The following is a 24,204-nucleotide window of genomic DNA, read 5'->3' on the forward strand; positions in this document are numbered from 1 at the left end:
CACTGCTAATTACACTCTCAGAAAGCTTGCTTAGATTTGTTGAGCAAATTTTCCCTTTCACTTTTGCAAAAGCATGCTGGCTCTTTCTAATCATCATAATTTTCTAAGTGCTTGTGAACAAATCCTTAATTGTGGATTACAACGTTTTCCCAACATACATGCCAAGTTAAACACTCATCAATTTTATACTTACAAGCTACACCCCACCTGTACCATTCCAGAGTGCAGGGAATTATAGAAGATCATCACAAATGTATCCACAATCACTAAAGCTACTTTTAGAACTCTAGGATGCCAGCCAACTTCAGGGGTTTGTTGGCTCTTACAGCTATTCCTTCCTCCCTGAACTTTCTGCTTACCAATGTTAATTACTTGTGGCTCCTCACATTGTTTAGTTCCCCACTACTTTGGGTGCATTTAATGTGCATTTTACTGTGAAAATTGATACAATAAATAGGTGCTTGATTCCTATTATAATATCATCTATTTCTGCCTTTAAAGATCCTAAGTTTATTATTACCTCTTCCAAGAGATCCTGCAGATGCTGAAAACTAAGAGTAACACGTACAAAATGCTAGAGGAACTTAGCAGATCAGGTGGCCTCCATAGAAAACAATGAAGAATCAAGATGCCCTGATGAAGGGTCTTGGCCTGAAATGTTTCAATCTTTATTCATTTCCATAGATACTGCCTAACTTGCTGAGTTCCTCCAGCATTATGTGTATGTTGTTACTAATCTTTTCCCTGTTTGCAAAATGTTTACATTTTTTATATTCATGCTAGTTTACTTTGCTAATCTATATTCTCTCTGCTAATTTTTTTGGTCAATCATTGCCAAATTTGAAAACTCCCTGCCCAAGACCTAACTGGTTATCTTGGCAATATCACAAATTTAATCAAATGCAGCACTTAACATCTTGATATACTGGAATCATTCATTTTTACAAAAACAGTTTTTAATCTCTTATCATATTTTTATTGAAAATTTTAAAATATTTTTCTAATATTTGTTATATTGACCCACTAGCAACCTTTTAAATTTAATTCTCTCTCTTCTTATACAATTCACTTTTCCTGCTGAAATGTATTTTAATAAAGTTTCTCTAGTTGAAGCATAGCATCCCAAAACTCTATGTAAAGTTTTGTCATATTGAGAACTATATAATAAAAACTACTAATTAATCTTCCCTCGATAAATGTATAGATTTAAAGTGGCTGATTTCTGGTTTGTTGTGAGATTTACTGCATCAGAGGATCATATTCATCCCCCCCACCACTGATCCTAATTTATTTGTTCATTCCAAGTCAAAATGAAAATGCTGCATAATTACTCTATTACCTCACTACACACTCCTCTTATTTCTTGATTGGCACTCCTTTCAACAATCTATCTGCTGTATGTAATCCGTTCATCTATTTCCATTAGATTTTTGTCACTCATTCTCTGTCATCTCCACAAATACAGATTCTATGTCTGATCTCTATGTCAGGAAAATTCCTCATTAGTATGTTATCAAGTGTTTAGACATCAGGGTACTTCCACCTATTATCACCCCTCCATTTCCATTTTCCATTTCTACATGTGAAGAACCCTGGAATATTTAATGCACAGCCCAAAGTTCAAAGTAATTCTTTTTAATCAAACAATATATACTGTATGTCAGCACACACAATACGGAGATTCATTTTCTTGTGGGCATACTCAATAAATTCAATAACCATAGCAGAATCAATGAAAGACCACACCACCACACAAACAGGGCAGACAACCAATGTGCAAAAGACTGTGCAAATACAGAAGGAAAAATATAATAAATAAATATCGAGAACATGAAATGAAGAGTCCATGAAAATTAAGCCACAGGTTGTGGTAACATTTCAGTGGTAGGGAAAGTGAAGTTGAGTGAAATTATCCCCTTTGGTTGAAGAGCCTGATGGTTGAGGGGTGATAACTGTTCCTGGTGATGTGAGTCCTGAGGCGCCTTGACTATAGCAGTGAGAAGAGAACATGAACTTGAGCCATATCCCCTAATTTTTGTAGATTTTCCATTCAAGGGTAATGGTGTTTCCATACCAGGCTGTGATGCCACCAGTCCATATACTCTCCACCACACAGATATAGAAGTTTTTTAAAGTTTTACGTCATGCCAAATCTTTGCAAACTCCTAAGGAAGTGGTGGAATGCTGTGCTTTCTTTGTAGTTGCACTTACACGGTGGAGAACTCAGGGCAGGTTATTTAATGATAAAACAAAGGAATTGAATGTTTCTGACCCTCTGTATTTCTGATCCTTCAATGAGAACTGGCTCAAGATCCTCCAGTTTCCTCCCCCTGAAGTCAATAATCAGCTTCTTGGTCTTGCTGATGTTGAGTAAGAGGTTGTTATTGTGGCACCACTCATCAGGCAGCTACAACGACATTACAGCTATTAGATTAAAGTTCATATATATCTCTACTTGTGGCACTTTTTATCAATTTTATAAATGCTTCATGCATTTAGAGAAACACATTTTACATTCAACCTCCGACATTTTCCTTTACTTGACCTGATTACTGATGCATCATTACTGTGGAACTTACTGACATGCACTTAATTTTGCAAATTTGCTGATTTGTTCTATAGGCTTGATTAACTTCTCACTGACTGTCTCCATTGTTTTCATTAAATGTCCTATCATTGAGACCAAAATCCTTAGTAATTCACTTCTCCCAGCATTGATTGAACACCAGTTCAAGTGGATCTCATAGAAAGTGTTTCCTCCTTCTGCACTGCATCTGTCTAGGTCTCAAGAGTAGAAATTCTTGTCTCTTACCAATTCAATTTGAGTTAGACCTCCAGCTCTGTGCTCTGTGTATCCCTGGGTCAACTTCTGCAATGATTAAGAAACAATCTAGTGAACCTGTCCAGTAATTATTTGGTTCTAGATTTTAATCATGATGCTAGCTTCTCAGATTCACTTGCAGAACCTTATACCCTGATCAACCTACATTAGTTTCTCATTGGTCCATTTCAAAATGGCTCACAATCTCCTTTCTAGTTCTTGTTCAGCCTCTGGAGATTATATAACCCTCCTATCAGTGAGGTACGGAGCATTTTTGGGCCCCAGTTTAGAGCTGCAGAGAATGGTATCTCTTTCTCTTTGAACTCACTGTCAACTACAATACCACGTTCCTTCTCCCCTCACCTACTTAATTGACCTCCAGTATCGCAATGTCATTTTGCTCATCCTTCCTAAAGGCCCAACAAGAACCTGGAATTAGTGGCAAAGTGTCAAGGCATGAGTCCTGAGTGTCAGTACATGAGGTGTATAGACAGGGTAAATGCAAGCAGGCTTTTTCCACTGAGATTGGGTGAGACTAGAACAAGAGATTGTGGGTTAAGGGTGAAAGGTGAAGTGTTTCAGAGGAACATGAGGAGGAACTCAGAGAGTGGCAACAGTGTGGAACGAGCTGCCAGCGGAAGTGCTGGATGCGGATTGGATTTCAATATTTAAGAGAAGATTGGATAGATGCATGGAATGCTGGGATATAGAGGGCTGTGGTGCAGGCTGATGGGACTAGGTAGAATTATGGTTCAGCATAGATGAGATGGATTGAAGGTCTTGTTTCTGTGCTGTAGTGTTCTATGACTCTTTGTTAGCTCTGACTTACATCTGTTGCTAACCATGAATCAAACCCTAGCTGTTGTCATACGTATACGGTGTGCTTGCCTCACAGATACATCACAGCATTCAGTTTCACAATCACATCTGTGGATAACCACTAACCAAACCAATCATGATCTCCTCCAGGAAAAATCTGTTAGCCTCCCAGATAACTCCCCTTCCCTGACATTACATATCTGAATCTGGGACTTTGTGTTCTTGCTGATCTCCAGTAACTCCCACATACTGCAGCTGCTTTACAACACCTGTGCTGCCAGCACTATCTTCACACATTCAATTTGCTAGAGATTTTTTTATCTCCTTGAAAGTTTTGTAATTGGTAATTATTGTAGTTACATGCACCACCATACAGCGAAAAATTTTGTTTGCCTGCCGCCCATGCAGATCATTCTATACTTAAGTAGATCGAGCTAATACAAAGGGAAGAAAAGAAATCTTGCAGAATGTCGTGCAACAGTTAAAGAGGATGTGTGGAGCAGGCTAAGTCAAGTCAAAGTCAGAGTAATTTTATTATCAAACTACATATACTTACATATAAGTACATTATGTATCTCCTGTATCTAATAAAATAGCCACTGAGCATATGTTCATGGTCTTCTGCTGCTGCAGCCCATCCACTGCAAGGTTTGACATATTGTGCATGTACTGAGTGTAGCATTACTGTTATAGAGCATGTGCAGTGCAGGCAATGTCAACTCAAAGTCAAAGTAAATTTATTATCTAAATACATATACACTAAGTGGCCAATTTATTAAGTACACATGTACACCTGCTCGTTAATGCAAATATCTAATCAACCAATCATGTGGCAGCAACTCAGTGCATAAAAGCATGCAGACAAGGTCAAGAGGTTCAGTTGTTGCTCAGAACAAACATCAGAATGGGGAAGAAATGTGATCTAAATGACTTTGACCGTGGAATGACTGTTGGTGTCAAATGATGTGGTTTGAGTATCTCAGAAACTGCCGATCGCCTGGGATTTTCATGCTCAACAGTCTCTGGAGTTTATAGAGAAAGACGACAATAACCAGTGGGCAGTGGTTCTGTGGGTGAAAACACCATTTTAAAGAGCTCAGAGGAGAATGGCCAGACTGTTTCAAGGTGACAATAACTCAGATAGTACAACAGTGGTGTTCGAAGAGCATCTCTGAGCACACAACATGGTCAGGCCCTGAAGTGGATGGGCTACAGCAACAGAAGACCACGAACATACACTCAGTGTCCACTTTGTTAGCTACAGGAGGTGCCCAATAAAGTGGTGCTGGGTGTATGTCACTATACACTACCTTGAGATCCTGCTTTTCTTACAGGAAAATCAAAAAAATACAATAACATTTATGAAAACTCTACAGACTCATACCAATGTACCAAATAAGGCAAATTGTGCAAATGATAAAAGAGTAAATATATAATACTGAGAGCAACTTGTGGGGTGGTGGAAGTCTGGGAAGTGAACACTCAGCAAATAGAGTGCAAGGGCTCCAACGTGATAGATTCAGAGAAGAAGAGTTCTCAATACAAGGATATTACAACAGCAGGATAGAAGCTGTGGTGGAGTCAGGTGATGAGTGTTCTCAAGCTGTTGTATCTTCTGCCTGACGGGAGGGGGAATGACCACGGTGGGGGTGGTCCTTGTTTATGTTGGCTGCTTTCCCAAGGCTGTGAGAAACGTAAACAGATTAATGGAAGGGGGAGAGGTTTTTCTGATGAAATAGACCACATTCACAACTCCCAATTCACAATTCTTTGCGGTCTTGGGAAGAATAGTTGCCATACTAAGCTGTGATGTAACTGGATAGGATGCTTTAAAACATATTGATTAGGTCACTGCACTAAAAGATTTATTTTAAAAATAAGGCGAACGGTATGCTGGCATTTATAGCGAGAGGATTCGAGTACAGGAGCAGGGAGGTACTACTGCAGTTGTACAAGGCCTTGGTGAGACCACACCTGGAGTATTGTGTGCAGTTTTGGTCCCCTAATCTGAGGAAAGACATCTTTGCCATAGAGGGAGTACAAAGAAGGTTCACCAGATTGATTCCTGGGATGGCAGGTCTTTCATATGAAGAAAGACTGGATGAACTGGGCTTGTACTCGTTGGAATTTAGAAGATTGAGGGGGGATCTGATTGAAACGTATAAGATCCTAAAGGGATTGGACAGGCTAGATGCAGGAAGATTGTTCCCGATGTTGGGGAGGTCTAGAACGAGGGGTCACAGTTTGAGGATAGAGGGGAAGCCTTTTAGGACCGAGGTTAGGAAAAACTTCTTCACACAGAGAGTGGTGAATCTGTGGAATTCTCTGCCACAGCAAACTGTTGAGGCCAGTTCATTAGCTATGTTTAAAAGGAAGTTAGATATGGCCCTTGTGGCTACAGGGGTCAGGGGGTATGGAGGGAAGGCTGGGTTCTGAGTTGGATGATCAGCCATGATCATAATAAATGGCGGTGCAGGCTCGAAGGGCCGAATGGCCTACTCCTGCACCTATTTTCTATGTTTCTATGTTTCTATGTTTCTAAGATAGAAGGTAGTGACAAAAGAGGGAATATGGATTTATGAAATGGAGATTGTATTTGACAACCTGTTGAAACATGTTCCGGTTATATCCGAATGCAAATCAGAATCAGGTATATTATCACTGACATGTCATGAAACTCGTTGTTTTTCAGCACAGTACAATGCAATACATAAAATATACTATAAATTAGAATATGAAATGTATAAAAAAGTAGTGTAAAAAGAGAGCAAATATAGTGAGGTAGTGTTCATAGATGCATTATCCATTCAGAAATACGATGGTGGAAATGAAGAAGCTGTTCCTAAAATGTTATAACCACCTCAGCAGGTTATGACAACTGACAAATACTCATGGTGTAGTCAAGCTTTCAGTAGACCTTTGATAAGGACCTATTATTAAGCACAATTAGAGCTCATGGTATGGGGGTATTGAAGATTAGATAACACACAAAGCCGAGAGTAGGAATAAACTTGCTATTTTCAGGTTAGGAGTCTGTACATAGGGATTGATGCTATTGAGAAGTAGAAGATGACAGGAACAGAGTGATCGAGTTGCCCTGTGACAGTAAAAGGTAAATCACAGGCCAGTGGGAAGGTGATTTGTTAGTGAATGTCATTTCAGCTTCAAGACTGCAGTTGCCCAAAACTGCCAGATGAGAGCCTGTTTCCATCCCTCTGCCACTTCCCTTCCATCCTAGACCTGCTGTTGGACAGAAAATAAATCAGATCAAGGTCCCCGGTTAAGGCACTAAGATCACTGCACGTTGAGCTGGCTGGTTCCTCTTTCTTAGTAAAGATAGAAAGATGTTAGTTTGCTTCTCTCTCCATAATGATGACTGATTGGCAAAATGTCCTTCAATGCTGTCAAAGAGAGAGAGAGGAGGAGAGCTAATTAAAATGATCCTGATAGGTCTTGACAAGACGGATGCAAAGGAAACATTTCCTCTTATGGGACAATCTAGGGGGATACTGTTTGAAAATAAGTGTTGCCAATTAGCCGGAGGGGGTGTAATTCCTTTTATCTGTGCTTCTTTAGTCTTTGGGCTCTTCCTCTTGACTATTAATGGATGCAGAGTCTTTGATTGTTTTGAAGGTAAAGAGCAGATGGATAGTTGGTCAGCAAAGGAGCGAATGAGATTGCAGCTGCCTTGAACTCCAAATTCAAGCCCATCTCCAAACTCCTCTGACTGCTTTTCCATCCCAACATGTCAACCTCAGTTGGATGGAGAAGCCAAATGTGGGTAGCACAGTGACACAGCAGGGCAGGTAGAGCCAGAATCAGGTTTAATATCACTGACATAGTTTGTGAATTTTTCTGTTTGGTGACAAAACATGAAAAATTATAAATTACAATAAGGAATATATATAAAAATTAAATTAATAATGCAAAAAGAAAGGAAGAAAAGTGAGATAATATGCATGTTTTTTTTTCATTGTCCATTCAGAAATCTGATTGATGGCAGGGCAGAGGAAGATGTCCCTAAAATATTGAGTGCGCATCTTCAGACTCCTGTTCCTCCTCCCTGATGGTAGCGATAAAAAGAAGGCATGTCTTGGGTGATGGGAGTCCTTAATGATGGATGCTGCCTTTTGAAGATGTCTTCAATGCTGGGGAGCCACTGCCACACGGCTCCAGACTCCCATTTTAAATCCTAACCTTGGGTGTTGTCTGAGTGGAGTTTACACCTTCTCCCTCTGATGACGTGGATTTCCCTTGTGGTGGTCTGGTTTCCTCCCAAATCCCAGAGACATGTAAACATCAAGTACAGATTGCCCCAAGTTTGTAAGTGAGTGGTAGAATCTGGAGGAGGGAGGTGGGGGTGGGTGGGTGTTGACATGGATATGGAGAGAAAATGAAAAGGGAATGGTTGTTAGCATGAACTGGATGGGCTGAGTGGCTTTGTCAGCACTATATCTTACTATGATCTCTGAGTGGCTACTGGGGATATATGAGGTTACAATCAGATCAACCAGGTTTTTCATTTAGAAATACAGTATGGTAACAGGCCCTTCTGGCCCAATGAGTCCATGTGTCCCATTAACCTACTAAACAGTCCGTCTTTGGAATGTTGGGGGAAACCAGAACACCCGGAGGAAACCCACATAGTCACGGGGAGGATGTACAGGCTCCTTACAGACAGTGGCAGAAATGGAACCCGGGTTGCTGATGCAGTAACAACATGACACTGGCTGCCAAGTTGCCATGCTTGCCTCTATTGTTCTGATTAAATGGTAGAAAAGGATTCAGGATTCACGTTCCTGCTCTGCTCCGCATATATACCTGTTGTTAGGCTGCAAAAATCACAATTACATTCTGCAGGCACTGGGGTTGGGTACACAACATGGGAGCAGGTTTCACTTCCTGTGGGATTATTTAGCACAGAAAGGATTAATATGTGGAGTATTCTCAGAGAAAGCACAGAAAGACATTTTTAGATGAAGCCTTTCATTTCTTTGAACAGCTAATGGAATGATTGTGAAATGTAGTCAGTATTGCATTGGCAAAGCATATGGTAGACACATCTGCACAGCAAGATCCCACAGCAATGTATACCAAACAGGTAGCCATTACCTAATCATGGTTAAGGAATAAATACTGCGCTGAAGGAATCTCTCTTCCTCTTTTCAAAGATGGTGTCATGAGAAGTGAGATGAATACAAGGTTGGCACGGTAACATAGCAGTCAGCATAACACTATTACAGAGCCAGTGACCCATGCTCGATCCTATCACTGTCTGTAAGGAGTTTAAATGTTCTCCTCATGACCATGTGGGTTTCCTCTGGGTGATCTGGCTTCCTCCCACATTCCAAAGACATACAAGTCAGTCGGTTAGTAGGTTACAAGGGTGTAATTGGGTGGTGCAGGTTCACTGGGCCAGATTGCCGAAAAAAAGTTCATATGATAAATGTCACCTCTGTCAGTGCAGCATCCCCTTGGGTACTCCACTGAAGAGCCAACCTTTTGATATCACTTCCTGTGAAGTTGAAGAGTCTTAATGTTGGCACAGTCACAGCTAAAGTTTGAGGCCTTCTCAACTCGAGATTTTTGTTCTCGTGTCTCTGGTTTGGGACTTGAACCCGAAGTTATTTGACTCAGCAGCAAGACTGCTACCAAGCTAGACACAGCAGTAAAAAAGAAGCCAGCCTGACTGAATTTTCTTCCTTCTGACTGGATTGAAGGCAGGAACTTGAGATTAAGTCGTAAGAAGGGGTCCCACAGGATAAACAACTGCTTTTAGTTTTGCATCCCAACCTCTGTGGTTAGAAGGACCCATTTCCCTTGCATTTCTTAACATACTGATATACACTTCAATGTAACAACTGACCTTTGACAGTTTGGATGCTTGCACAATATTGCAGGGATGCGATCTGAAGATTGCGGATAGATAGAAGTTGAGAATTCATTTCTCCTCTCCCTCCAGCCAAACTCCCCCGTCACAGTTACCGACACCATCCTAGGTGTGTGTCTGCTTCCAACTTGGCTGCCCCTTTAGAAAATAAATACCGGGGCAAAAAAAATCTAACTGTGGAAATTTGGTAAACATTACTGCTGAAGAATTATCTGCAATAGCAGCCTGTGGAGGATTAATAGCCAATTTTTTTTCAATTCCACAGCAGGTTATGTGAAACCTTATTTGTACACATTTCTGCAGTTCAAAAGGATGCTGTTAATCATGAACCAATTTTCTGAAATACAAATCAGACTGCCTTTTGTTAGCTCTACTCCATTTCACATAAATATTAATCCTGCTATACTCATAGAACTGATTTTTCTTCCCTATTTATCATTTCTATTTCATTATGCTGTACAGAGTGCAACACTTCTTGTTAAGAATGCGAAAAAAGGTGCCCTAGGGCTTCTGTAGAAAGCCCTGCCTCTCCATCCACCTCCCCCTCACCACCCCCCACTGCCCACACCCTCTATACACACACACACTCACACACACACAGATAATGCCTTGTGCATACATGATGACTTCAGTCAGCTTGAGCTTACTGCTGTCGTGTGTGCTGAGACGCTCTGCAGTGCAGCCTCCTCTTCTGTGTGGTAGATAGAGCGAGAGGGACCTGATTGCAAGCGAAAGGCTCTGGTCCGTCTCCCCGGTCGACAGCCACCACCTCCCTCCCCTGACCCCCCTTTAGGCTGAATCCACAATCTGCTGGGAAACACCATGATCAATAATTTGAATGAATGTGATGATGGAGATGGTGGTCCAAACCAGGGTAAGTGCTGGCATTCTCTGTCTTGTTGCTTCCTGTCAAGCATTGCTCCGTGTGTGCGTGTGTCAGGAGATAGGATTACACAGAGCGAGCGAGCGAGCGAGAGAGAGAGAGAGAGAGAGAGATCGACAGAGCCTGCAAGCTAGTGATGTGCTTCACCACTGTATACATGGTTACCATGTTGATGTCCGTCTGCAGTGCTGGAATGTGTGGCCGTGGCGGAGGGTGCCGTCAAATGTCCTTTCGACACGCTGTCACTCTTCAGGATTAAGTGGACTGTTCTTTGATGCAGATTCAGCACAGCAGAGGCAGGGTGACAGCTGCGAGTCTTTGATGTGAAAGATTCAGAGGGGCTGGTTACACGACTCCTGCTGATCGCTTGCAACCTTTGCCTTTCCCTCTGCCTGCCCCTTGAGGTCCATAATTGTGGGCTTCTCCTCAGGGGCTGTACGCAACCCCTCCAGACCTGAAGAGAGAGCTTCCTTGAAACAAAACCTTAAAGTTGCCCCTTAATAATAAATTATAGGTAGGAATGGGAGGTGAGGGGAAAGAGCATGTTAAGGATAACTACATAAAGCTTAAGAGAGTAATGTGGATTTCAGTGGCTTAGTAATAAACCTGCCATTTGGTTTCCAAGAAAAGAAATCTGCTTTGTGTTAAGCTGTTAAGTGCTTAAAATAAAATGACTGGATGGTGGGGGGGGGGGTCTGCAAAATGTGCTTCCTTTCAATAGTGAGCAAGTACTGCAGTGCTTTTTTTTAATGACGCCTCTGCAACGTGTGATTCGTAATAGAAAAAAATGTTGAAACATACTAAACTAAACACCAAACAGTAAAGCCCAGATGTGAACTGTTGTATTGGTCTGCTTGACAACGAGATGTCTGAGAAATGAACTGTGGACCAATTTATGAAATTCTCCCTGCACTAGAAGGAAATCTTGTCCCTCCTGCAACTGTTCCTTTAGAGGGGTTCTATTAGTAGTTATCAGATATAGTAAAAATCCTGCAGTGCTTTGATATTTCCACTGCAATGTGGTTGCATGCAAAATCTTACCAAGTGAGCTAGTAATCATGGAATTGCAAGTTAGATGCTAAACACCTTGATAAGAATTCAGTAGGTTTTGAAATTGCTCCACTGCAGGATATCAACAAGAGTCTTTGATTACCTGCCTTAGGAAATCCCCTACTGCTGCATCATATAACAAAGTGACTACCTTATGTAACGTGGCTGTGGGATTATGTGATGTAGATTTGTAACACAGACTATGTGTGATACTTGATAGATCATAGTGTCAACATGAATATTTCCCTGGAATGGCATCTGATGCAGAATGATATGAGCTATCCCTACATTTGCTCTGTTTTCAATTTGATTGTAACAGAAGATTTGCATTAAAACTTTCTTTTTAATAGAGACCTTTCATTTGCAAACTGCATGACGATAAGTTGTGTAATATTTCTGTGAAACTGGGTCATTGATCAGAGTTTCAAATGTGTGGATTAGATGAGAATATTCAGTTAAATTTGGCATCAAGTCCAAAATTTTTCTTCTGAATTCTTAATTTGAAATATGTCAGATTAGAAGAAGGGTACGATCAATGAAGATTAAGATACATGGACAGTGTCAGACCAGTTTGGTAGCACTGGCAAATTCATCCCCCTGTAAGGCAAGTTGGCACTGGTCACACACCTGTGACGGCATCCAAATTGCTGGGCATGTTAGTGTGTACACACCCTGCTGTGACCAGAAACACAGACACAACAGACACAGTGGTGGCAGTCACGTGATCACCACGCCTGATTACTTTGGGCAATGAACTTCCTCCCAGCTGAATCAAGAGGTGTGGAAACAGGTTGGCTCGTTGCACAGACTGCGGCAGATGACACTTTGAAAGCAAATGCAGAGGAAACCAAAAAGCAATTTATAAAGGGCGGGTGATGATAAGAAAACTGAGGAGTCCTGTTGAATCACAGAAAGCAAATTAATTTTTGCACTCTTGAAAGACGTCCTGAGCACTTGTGGTGAAGGAATCTTTCTTCCACTATTTGCACAGGCTACACGCAATGTTCCCTGTCAGTGCTGATTAAATTACAAACTGTCACAGCACATTTCAGAGAGAGAACCAGGTGTAGAGATGCAGAGACTTGGCACAAAGAACAAAATCCTATCTTCACCAAATTCTTGACATGAACTTGAATATCCTGGCAATCTTCTGAAGAAGCACACAGACGCTTTCCTTAGATGTAATGTGACCATTTTGCATTTGGCATGTTGCTGCTCCAGTGAAAAGAAAATTAATTTTTATTGCCACCTACCTCTCTGCACAACCAGGGTGAAGATCAGGAGCTCAATCTCAAGTCACAGTAAATGGGTTCAGTTCCAAAATTGAATTGATATCTGAAATATATATTGACTTTTATTTTAACCATTTGCAGTTTTAAAAAGATCATTGTTATTTTTATCAACCTTCAGTCGTACGGTCAAGATTCAAGATTGTTTAGTGTCATTCCAGTTCACAAGTGCAAAGGAGAACAAAGTAGTTGTTACTCTGGATCTGATGCAGCATAGAGAAAAGTGCAAAAAATAAAGAACACAAGAAAAAACATAATAAATATACAAGATTAGCTTAAAACCATAGATTGATTGTAAGTCCATAAAGTGACACTTGGTACAGGATTACCAAGGCGATTCTAACAGGTAGTGATAATGCAGTGTTGGTGAGTGTGGTGGGTTAATGGGTGCAGATGTTGAGCTGCCTTATGGCTTGGGGGAAGTAACTGACTTTGGGTCCTGGTGTGTAATCTCTTCCCTGATGGAAGTTGGACAAACAGTCCATGAGTAGGGAGTATGGGATTCTTCATAATATCACTGGCTTTTTTCTGTATATATGTCCTTGATGGTGGCTAGGCTGATGCTGGTAATGTGATGGGTAGTTTTAACTGCCTTTTGTAAAGCTCTTCTGTCCATCACAGTTGAGTTTCTGTACCATGCAGTGATACAGCATTTAACGATGCTCTCAACTGAGCCTCCGTAGAGGGTTGTGAGTATTGATGTGCATCATCAAGCGCTCTGCAGCCTCAGAAAGTAGGGGCATTGGTGACCTTTCTTGACTATGGAGGATGTGTTCTGAGACCATGAGGGGTTGTGCAAGATGTGCACTCCAGGAGTTTGAAACAACTCGGGCATTAACTAAGATGGCCACCATGTTGAAACTCAGAGACTGAAAGAACAAAATTCTGCTTAGATCCTTTAGATATTTGCTATCACTCTACTGAGTCAGCAATAGAACTTGGACGAAGATGAAGACCTAGATTTGAATTGTCCTTAAGAGTCTGAAAGCCCAAGGGGCATTTAAGAATGCCCCTTTAGGAGAAATCATTCAGTTCTCTAACTTACAGCAATTCCCCCCCCCCTTTTCCATTCCCCGTTCTGATTCCCCCTCACCCCATCTACTCTCCTCACCAGTTCATCATTTCCCTCTGATGCCTCTCCTCCTTCCTTTTCTTCCATGGCCCACTGAAATTTCCTGTGAGATCCCTTCGTCTTCAGCCCTTTACCCCTTCCACCTATCACATCCCAGCACCTGCCCTGCCCACCCACCTCCCCCCTCAACTGCTTTCCACCTATCACCTGCCAGCTTGCCCTCCTTTTCCTCCCCCTCCTCACCCCGCCTTCTTATTCTGGGTTCTTCCCCCTTTCTTTCCAGTTCTGATGAAGGGTGTCAGACCATCGACTGTTAATTCCCCTCCATAGATGCTGCCTGATCTGTTGAGTTCTTCCATCACTTTGTGTGTCTAGCCCAATGGTTCCAGCATCTGCAGAATCTCTTGTGTTGTTAAGAAAGGCAGTCTTTTATCAAGCTAACACAATAAGCCATCTCAAAGGGACTAGTGCAAGTAATAAGTCTTTGTTTTAGCAACAGTTACCATTCTCCATTCTATGAGACCCAGATATAACAAAGTATTGAATTGACTTTATTTCTTACATCCTTCACATACATGAGGAGCAAAAATCTTTATGTTACGTCTCCATCTAAATGTGCCATATGCAATCATAGTAATTTATAATAAATAGAACAGTCAATGTGATATAGAGTACACTCAAATCAGTGTGAGTTCATCAGTCTGATGGCTTGGTGGAAGAAGCTGTCCCGGAGCCTGTTGGTCCTAGCTTTTATGCTGTTGTACCACTTCCTGGATGGTAGCAGCTGGAATAGATTGTGGTTGGGTTGACTTGGGTCCTCAATGATCCTACGGGCCCTCTTTACACACCTGTCCTTGTAAATGTCCTGAATTATAGGAAGTTCACAACTACAGATGCACTGGGCTGTCCGCACCACTCTCTGCAGAGTCCTGCAATTAAGGGAGGTACAGTTCCCATACTAGACAGTGATGCAGCCAGTCAGGATGCTCTCAATTGTGCCCCTGTAGAACGTTCTTAGGATTTGGAGGCCCATACCAAACTTCCTCAACCGTCTGAGGTGAAAAAGGCGCTGCTGTGCCTTTTCCACCACACAGCTGGTGTGTACAGACCACGTGAGGTCCTCAGTGATGTGGATGCCAAGGAACTTGAAGCTGTTTACCCTCTCAACCCCAGATCCATTGATGTCAATAGGGGTTAGCCCATCTCCATTCCTCCTGTAATCCACAAATAGCACCTTTGTTTTTGTGACATTGAGGGAGAGGTTGTTTTCTTGACACACTGTGAAATGACTTCTTCCCTGTAGGCCACCTCATTATCGTTTGAGATAAAGCCAATCATTATAGTGTCGTCAGCAAATTTAATTAGCAGATTGGAGCTGTGGGGGGCAATATAGTCACGGGTATACAGGGAGTGAAGGAGGGGATTCAGTACGCATCCCTGAGGGGCTCCTGTATTGAGAGTCAGAGGGTTGGCGGTGAGGGAGCCCACTCTTACAACCTTCTGGCGATCTGACGGGAAGTCCAGGATCCAGCTGCACAAGGCAGGGTCAAGGCCGAGGTCTCTGAGCTTCTTCTCAAGCCTGCATGGAACTATGGTGTTGAATGCTGAACTGTAGTCCAAGAACAGCATTCTCACATAAGCATCCTTCTTCTCCTGATATGTAAGGATGGTATGTAGTTCGGTGGCTATTGCGTCACCTGTTGATCGGTTGTGTTGGTAGGCGAATATTAGGGGGCCCATTTTGGGTGGTAGCAAGCTGCAGATGTAATCCTTGACCAGCCTCTCAAAGCATTTGCTTATTATTGAGGTGAGTGTGACAGGACGCCAGTCGTTCAGGCACGTTACCTTGGTCTTTTTTGGTACAGGGACAATGATTTATTGAATGGACTTGTGTATAGAGGTGACTAGAGAAGGAAACAGACACCACGTGTGGGAAAACAGACCAAACGACCAATCTGAATCATGGCAACTCGACATTCCGGTAAGAATTGGATGTGATAGTTCCCATTAGTGCAGCTTATTTACATGGATGGAAGAGCCATATGTTCCAGCTAGGGGTAAAAATGTTTAAATTTTTCATCAGGATATGTTTAGTGATGTCTTTAGTATTGCAAGCATCACAGGCACTGATCATTTGCCTGACTCCTGTGTTCTATACTTCCCTAATCTTACCTCAAAATATAACCTCCAACATCAGGGAACACCGTTATGACTCTTAGACACTGGTGATTCTGCAGGTGCTGGAAAACCAGAGTAACACACACAAGACGCTGGACGAACTCAGCCGGTCAGGCAACATCTGTGGAGAGAAATAAAGAGTTAACGGAGGGTCTCAGCCCAAAACATCAACTCTGTAATCCTTTTCATAGATACTGCCTGAACTGCCAAGTTAATCCATCATTTTGTGCGTGTTACCTTTATGACTCTGATCCCTGGTGTCTGAATGGGTATGGTGCTCAGAGTGTTATATCATTTACTTGTGCCCTACTATGGAATATGCTTAACTGCACTGGCTAATTCAACATGCACTTCAATCTGTTGAGCGCAGTGATGGAAATTCTGATCATTGTGCCGAGTGGGAATCCAAGATCACTATTGATTTCCTCATGATTTATTACTGTCTATATTTGATAAGCATTTTTCAAAATTTCATCTATCGTTGTTTCATCAACTTCTGTCATTTGTTTAATTCATTCTAATGCTTCCTCTGTACCGACCATGTATTCACATTTAATTTGACTTGTAATTAGGGCCAAGTATCACTGTGAGCAAGACAATGTCGTCAACAAGAAATATTCACAAATCTGTTACTATGGCAAGATCATCTTTTTCGGCATTCGGCTCGCTCTCCCTGCTATGGTTCAACCACCCTAGTTATACCCTGATTTTCTCTACCTTTTTAATATTCTGGTTAATGTAATAAGATTGAAAGAGTACAGAGAAAATTTACAAGGATGTTGCTGGCCCTTGAGAAGCTGACTTATAGGGAAAGGTTGAAAGGTTGAATAGACTTCATTCCCTCAAGCATAAGAAAATGAGGGGAGATTTGTCAGAGGTATACAAAATTATGAGAGGTATAGATAAAGTAAATACAGGCAGGCTTTTTCTCTTGAGACTGACTAAGCCTAGAAATAAAGCTCATAAGCAAAGGGTGAAAAGTAAAGTATTTAAAGGGAACCCAGTGGGGAAGTTTTTCACTTAAGTGGGTAGAACAAGTTGCCAACAGAAGTGATGGATGTGGATTCAATTTCAACATTTAAGAGAAGTTTGGATGAGTGTGTGGATGGGAAGGGTGTGGAAGACTATTGTCCAGGTGTAGGCTAATGGCAACAAGCAGAAAAACAGTTGGGTCTAGACTGGATGGATTGAAGTGTGTGTTTCTGTGCTGCAGTGTTCTATGACTCTATGGATCTATTCCCAAGGTTTTGATTAAACACAACTACTTTGACCTTAATCATTAGCCCATTTAAAACATTATAAATTATAGTTTGCAGTCTGAGGATTATCAATAGTAATGCTTCTGACATAAAATGCTACTTCCATGAAGTCATGAAGATTGGTGAAGCCAAATCAACAAATTCTGATACGTGTTACTTCATTGGTAGGCGTTGATCCCATCACACCACTAAGGGCTCAGTGGAGCCCGACAGACCTGTTAATGGACACTGTTTTGTTGTACTGCTCTTGTTGTCTGGTAAAGTTAACAAGGTTCTAACCTACTGGCATCCACTACCCTCCCACCCTCAAGTAACTTCTCCCCAACCTCCATCATTCAATGATCAAGGGTCAACTTCATTTGTCATATACACATATGTGTATTAGGAATTTGCTGCGGTGTGTTGGTCAGGATGTGGCATGCGAAAACAAATTCAACAATTATAAAACATTATGCAGAAAATCAAGTTAGAGGTTAAAGGATAGATATGGAATAAAATGTGCATAAATACATAAATATCAGCTTGTATTTACAATGTAAACAGCATTATAAAAATGGTTTAAAGTGTTTACTGTGTGGAGAATGATGGGGAGGTAATAGATAATGTTGTTAGATAATAGATAATTGATAGAGGGAGATGAGGGAGATGAGGGGGGCTAACAAGAATCAGATCAGATGAACTTCCTGGGGGAAGAAACTTTTAAGATGGTATGGCATCTTTGTTTAAGTAGCTCTATAGCACTTTCCTAGTTTTACAACATAATTTATCATCTCTGGGTCTAAATCCTGGAAACTAATCTAACTGCTTTGATGGTTCTTTCAACAACTGGACTGCAATGGTTCAAAACAGGAACTCAAAGGAAATAAAACCGTACCTGGTAAAAGATTTTAACAGATTTTGAGGCATACATCAAGAGTTAATATCTACAATACAGATCCTTTTGCAATTTTGGATTGGGAAATTGTACAGTGTGTGGCCATTTTATGCATGAATTCTGATTCCATATTATAAAACTGGAGAAGTTTCTCTCGATCAAATGATTTGTGTGGAAATCTAGGCCACTGAATAGTAAAGGTAACAGAAGAAGAAGACTCTCTCTTGGGGAATCTAAAAAAGGATAGTTACACCAAAACCATGGGGAATTATTCCTCTCATTATTGTACTTGGAAGTATGTTTAATGCAGCTACATAATTCAATCGTTTGGGTAACTTTGCAAGTCATTCCAGTTCAAATGCAGGAAGAAACAAAGTGATTGTTACACCACAGCAAAATGCATTTAACAAAGATTGTCTTTCTGATTAATTGTTACTATAATTAACCATACCATTCTGCATGCATGTTTTTTAGCTTGATGCTTACAAATACAGGATGTAGTTAAAGGCAAATCCTACGAAGAAATAGCAATGTCTGTACCTAGTGTTTATATTTCTCTGCCTATGATATCTAAGATTACTCAGGGCTTTATCCTTTGCCCCACCTAGCAGCTGTTATGAAATGAGAATTAGCAACAGTTCTATGAAAATACAAACAGAAAATGCCAGAAAATCTCAACAAGTCAGGCAGCATCTGCGGACAAACAGTCAATGTTTCAGATTGTTGAAAACTCTGAATTCAAAGTAAATTTATTATCAAAGTGTGCATACTTTTCCATATGTCCCTGAGTTTCTTGTTTTCCAGGCGCTCATAGTAGAACAAAGAAATGCAATAGAATCAATGAAAAACTATGGACAATCAATGTGCAAAAGAAGACAAACTGTGCAAATACAAAAAAAAACCTAAGTAAGTGAATAATACTGAAAACATGAGTTGCAGACTGTTGTAAATGAGTCCATAGGTTGTGGAATCAGTTCAGATTTGAGGTGAGTGAAGATATCTACGTTGGTTCAGGAGTGAGATGGCTGAAGGTAGTGTTGTGGGATCTAAGGCTCCTGTACCTCCTTCCTGATGGCAGCAGCAAGAGCAGAGCATGGCCTGGGCAGTTGAGATCCTTGACACTGGATGCAGTTCTCTTGGTGGTAGCGCTTTTTGTAGACATGCTCAATGGCAGGTAGGGCTTTGCCTTTGATGTACTGTGCTATAGCCATCACTTTTTTGTAGGCATTTCTGCTCTTAGGCATTGGTGTTTCCATACCAGGCTGTGATGCAACCAGTCAGGACACTTTCCACTGTGTATCTATAGAGGTTTATCAAAGTTTTAGATGCCATGTCAAATCTGCACAAACTTCTAAGAAAGTAGGGGTGCTGTTCTTTGTAATGGCACTTACATGCTGGTCACAGGACAGATTGTTGAAAGGTAATTTACAGCTTTGGTTTAGATTTCCAACATCTGATTTTAGTTCTGAGACAAGTTTCCTTAAAAAAACTTATTCCTTGTATTTACTGAACTTTGATATTGGAAATGTACCCATTGATCAGAAAGACATAATTAGTGCACCATAAAGCTACTATCAGTTATACACTTAATAGTGCAGCACAACAATAATCCCTGTGATAAAGTTAACTGTTACGCCTCTCTGTCTCTTTAAGTCCACCCCTTCATATTGACAAATGACTATGGCTTGGTTGCATTTTCAAAACAGGCACAACATGCTGATTGGTTGTTGTGGATTTTGAGTTGATCCAAACAATGCTGACATTATCTCTTCAGATAAAGAACCAATCAATGATGAAAAATTAAAATTCCAACAACTACAGGCTGCCCTGGCACCCCACCAACCCAGTCATTCACTTCTCCCCTCTTTCATCAGGCAGAAGATACAAAAGTCTGAAAGCACGTACCACCATCTCAAGGACAGCTTCTAACCCACTGTTATAAGACTATTGAATATTTTTCTAATACAATCAAAATTAGCTTTATTTGTCATATGTACCTTCAAACATACAGAGATACAGTATGTCTTTTTCATCAAAACAAATCAGCGAGGATTGTGTTTGGCGGCCTGCAAATGTTGCCACGTTTCTGGTGCCAACATAGCATGTCTATAACCTGCTAATCCTAATCCATAAATCTTTGAAATGGGGGAGGAAAGCAGAGAACTTGGAGAAAACCCACATGGTCATGGGGAGAATGTACAAACTCCTTACAGACAGTGGCGGGAATTGAACCCTGATTGGACATCACTGCCATTGTAAGAAGGACACTTGATCGCGCTGTCTACCTTGTTATATGATGTTGCACCTCATCGTCTACCTGAACTGCACTTCTCTGCAATTGATGTATTCTACATTATGCTGTTGTTTCTACCTTGTGCTACTTCAGTGCACTTTATAATGAATTGATCTGTATGAACAGTAAGCAAGGCAAGCAGCCTTGATCTTATCAGATCAGCCATGATCTTACTGAATGGCAGAGCAGGCTCGACAGGCCAGATGGCCAACTCCTGCTCCTATTTCTTATGTTCTTAAAGCCTCTCACTGTGTCTCAGTAATTCCAGTTCCAGATCCAATTCCAACATATGCCCCATGTAGTAAAAGAGGTTTAACAATGAATGCTGTATTTAGTTCCTAGTTAAAAGAAAATCAATTATTCCTCCCTTCACAGGTCATCCAGTTTGCATTTCTTTCCTCAGATCTATTCCTCCACGTTATACATTTTTCTCCTTTCAGAGGGAATGTAGGGAGCTGCTTTACTTTGTATGCAAACCAAATATCTGTCTGAGTGGATAAAGAAGCACAGATCAAATTTAATTAAACAATATATTTGTAAAATTACATTTGCATGGAACATTTCATGACCCCAGACATAGCGGGTCAAATAGCCTCCTTCTATATCACAAGAAATTATGAGAAACTATAGACTTTAAAATATGAGGTGGCAGAGTAGCCAATTTGTGCTCAGAAGACTTCCAGAAAATGAGAGTAAATTAGCAAATCCTCCATTTTATGGTGTTGGGAGTTAGCACTGGACAGGACACAGTCCTTCTGCTCTGGGTCCACCAAATACAGTGGATGAGGCCTTGATTTAACACGTCCAAAAGATGGGTTCTCTATGTGTGTAACACATCCTTAACACGCTTGCAAAGTTCAACATTTCAAGGTTATTTAAGATAATTCTGACATGAGTGTAAAGGAGACTGAAATCTTTGTTAATCTTGATCTGATGCAGCATTAAAAACATAAGAAGAATAAAGAACATAATAGAAAAGAAACAAAACACAGTAAATATAAATTGAAAAGCAATCCTATAGAACAGAATGTACAATTAACTGTTATATACATGGACAGATTGATAGCTTTGGGTGACTGAAATCCCTGACTAGAATCTAAGAATTTAAAGCTAGCACTGCCGTCTTGTTGGTCAAGATTTTGTGGCCGAATTTTTGATTTAGAACATCGCTTTCTATCTCAGAACAAAGGACGCTGCACCTCAACCATTGTCTGTGGGGAAAAGGACCAAGCTGTAGCGTCTGGTTGCTTCAAGCGAGGAACTTTCTCCTCTTAATTGGTCAAGATTATCAGCTGAGAATGATGTGAAGGAAAATAACCAGTTTATTTAAGAAAGAATGTGCCGGCATTGGCGAGGGTCCAGAGGAGATTCAAGAAAATTATCCTGGAACTGAAAGGGTTAACATATGAGGAGCATTTGGTGGCTCTGGGCCTGTACTCACTGGAGCTTAAAAGAATGAGGGGCATATTATTGAAACCTATCAAATATTGAAAGGGTCAGATAGAGTGGATGTGGAAAGGATGTTTCTAATATTGGTGGAGTCTAGGACCATGGTGCATAAACTCAGAACAGAGGGACATCCATTTAGAACAGAGATGAGGAGGAATTTCTTTAGCTAGAGGATGGTGAATCTGTGGAATTCATTGTTACAGACGGCTGTGGAGGCCAAGTCACTGGGTATCTTTAAAGCAGATGTTGATAGGTTCTTGATTAGTAAGGTCGTCAAAGATTATGGGGAGATGCCAGCTGAATGGATGGAATGGTGGAGCAGACTCAATAGGCCAGATGGCCTAATTCTGCTCCTATATCTTGTGATCTTACGTCTTTTGGAGTGCAGTGAATGTAACCAAGCTTCATCTTCCTGTTGATGTGCTGTGGCGGTGTAAGGGGTAATTTTGATTTCAACCGTTACATCTCTCTATACATAAGCCATAACTCGCCACTTAAACACTTATCAGACAAAGATCAGTATAACCCAGAGCACTGGCTCAAAGGGGCATTTCTGTGTGAAGTTATGCCAAATGCAAAACTGAACCTGGCCGTTCCTTGCATGATCCACATTAGCAGCCTGCAACAATAAAATGAATCCCTGACCGAACAATCCACCTTGTTATGATCTCACACCTTATTGCTTACCAGCACTGCATTCTCTCTGTAGCTGTTACACCTTGTTCTGCATTGTTATCGTTTTACCTTGTTCTACCTCAGTGCATTGTGTCTGAACAGTATGTAAGACAAGCTTTTTCACTGTAACTAGGTGCATGTGACAATAATAAACCAATATATTAGCACCTTTTACTTGTGATACACAAATTCATCATGCAAACTTGAATTGGGGCTCAGGTCTCCAAACTAGATTTATCTAGCAATCTCAGTAAAACTGAAGACACAGTGTGCCAGTTTGCTGAAACTTAAAGGAACAATATTGTGAGACCTGGCATTAAGTGCCACTGACATCAGGAGACCTGCAGGACAAAAATTTACAGCATGATAAATACACGAATATTAAATGGTGCCTGAGTTGATTATATAATGACCCATTTTCATTATCTGTTGCCTTCTAAGATCCTGCAACCAGCTGATCCACACTGTAGTTAAAATTTTTAAGGAGAAATAATATCAAGAAGTGTTCAACAGGTTGGAGTTATCTGCCGTTTATGCAGCACTGAATATTTTTTGCGAACTTCCATTATATTGAAAGTCTGAAATCTGGCTTTGTATGAAACAATGGGAATGAAATTACCAATCATTGTACATTCTATTCCTTCCCATCATCTTTCTTAATAGAACATGGAACACTACAGTTCAGTATAGACGCTACAGTTCAGTACAGGCCCTACAGTTCAGATAGGCCCTACAGTACAGTAGAGGCCTTACAGTACAGGCCCTACAGTTCAGTACAGGCCCTACAGTTCAGGCTCTACAGTTCAGTACAGGCCCTACAGTTCAGTACGGGCCCTACAGTATAGTACAAGCCAACCTTCTGACCTACTTTAAGATCAATCTAACCCTTCCCACCTTCATAGCCCTCCATTTTTCTTTCATCCCTGTGCCTATATAAGAGTTTGTTAAATGTCCCTAATGTGCCTGCTTCTACCACCACCCCTGGCCGGGCATTCCATGCATTCACCACAATCTAAGTAAAAATCCTATCTCTAACATCCCACTCCCCTAGGCTTTCCTCCAATCACCTTAAAATTGTGCCTGCTGGTATTAGCCATTTCAACCTTGAGAAAGGCTTTTGCTGTCCACCTGACCAATACCTTTTGTCATCTTCTACGCCTCTATCAATTCACCTCTCATCCTCCCTCAATCCAAAGAGAAAAGCCCTAGCCTACTCAAACTATCCTCATAAGGCATGCTCTCTAACCCAGGCAGCATCCTGGTACTGTGTATTCTCCCTAAAAGCTCCTACACCCTTCCTATAATTAAGTAATCAGAAATGAACACAGTATCCAAGTTTCTTAGGGGTTGCTTACACCTACTCATCTTTTATCTGTTATTCGTTAGTTCCAATTTCTCTCCATGAAGTTTATCTCATTTTTCCTTCTTTATCATCACCAGTAATCAAACACGGACAATGAGCCTGCCAGCAATGTTTCTGTACTGCTTCTTCATATTTAGTAAAGCATTACGTAAAACCAAATTGAAGGAGCTGGCAGCAACATGAGGAGTCTTGCTCGATTGCAAGCTGTTTCTCCTGATTTTACTGCTTTATGATGCAGCAAGAATACTGTTGCAATCTGCTATTGAGTTATTGTCAATATTCATCCCTC

The 24,204-nt window shown here is 41.0% G+C and overlaps 1 protein-coding gene across 5 annotated transcripts in view; it reads left to right on the top strand.

The window, feature by feature from the left end:
- LOC134342867 (solute carrier family 12 member 5-like) overlaps positions 1-24,204 on the top strand; it is a 1,196,244-nt gene that overhangs the window by 550,581 nt on the left and 621,459 nt on the right. The window contains exon 1 of one of the 5 annotated variants that reach the window (XM_063041528.1): positions 10,038-10,404. The exons of 3 other annotated variants lie outside the window; for them this stretch is intronic. In XM_063041528.1, the coding sequence (XP_062897598.1) occupies positions 10,353-10,404 (52 nt within the window). In that variant the 5' untranslated portion in view covers positions 10,038-10,352. Of the gene's footprint in view, positions 1-10,037; positions 10,405-15,652; positions 15,806-24,204 lie in introns of those variants that run through there. One more of the 5 variants, XM_063041529.1, reaches the window with a different exon arrangement.

Source organism: Mobula hypostoma, chromosome 2 (genome assembly GCF_963921235.1).
Source record: "Mobula hypostoma chromosome 2, sMobHyp1.1, whole genome shotgun sequence".
Lineage (NCBI taxonomy): Eukaryota > Metazoa > Chordata > Chondrichthyes > Myliobatiformes > Myliobatidae > Mobula > Mobula hypostoma.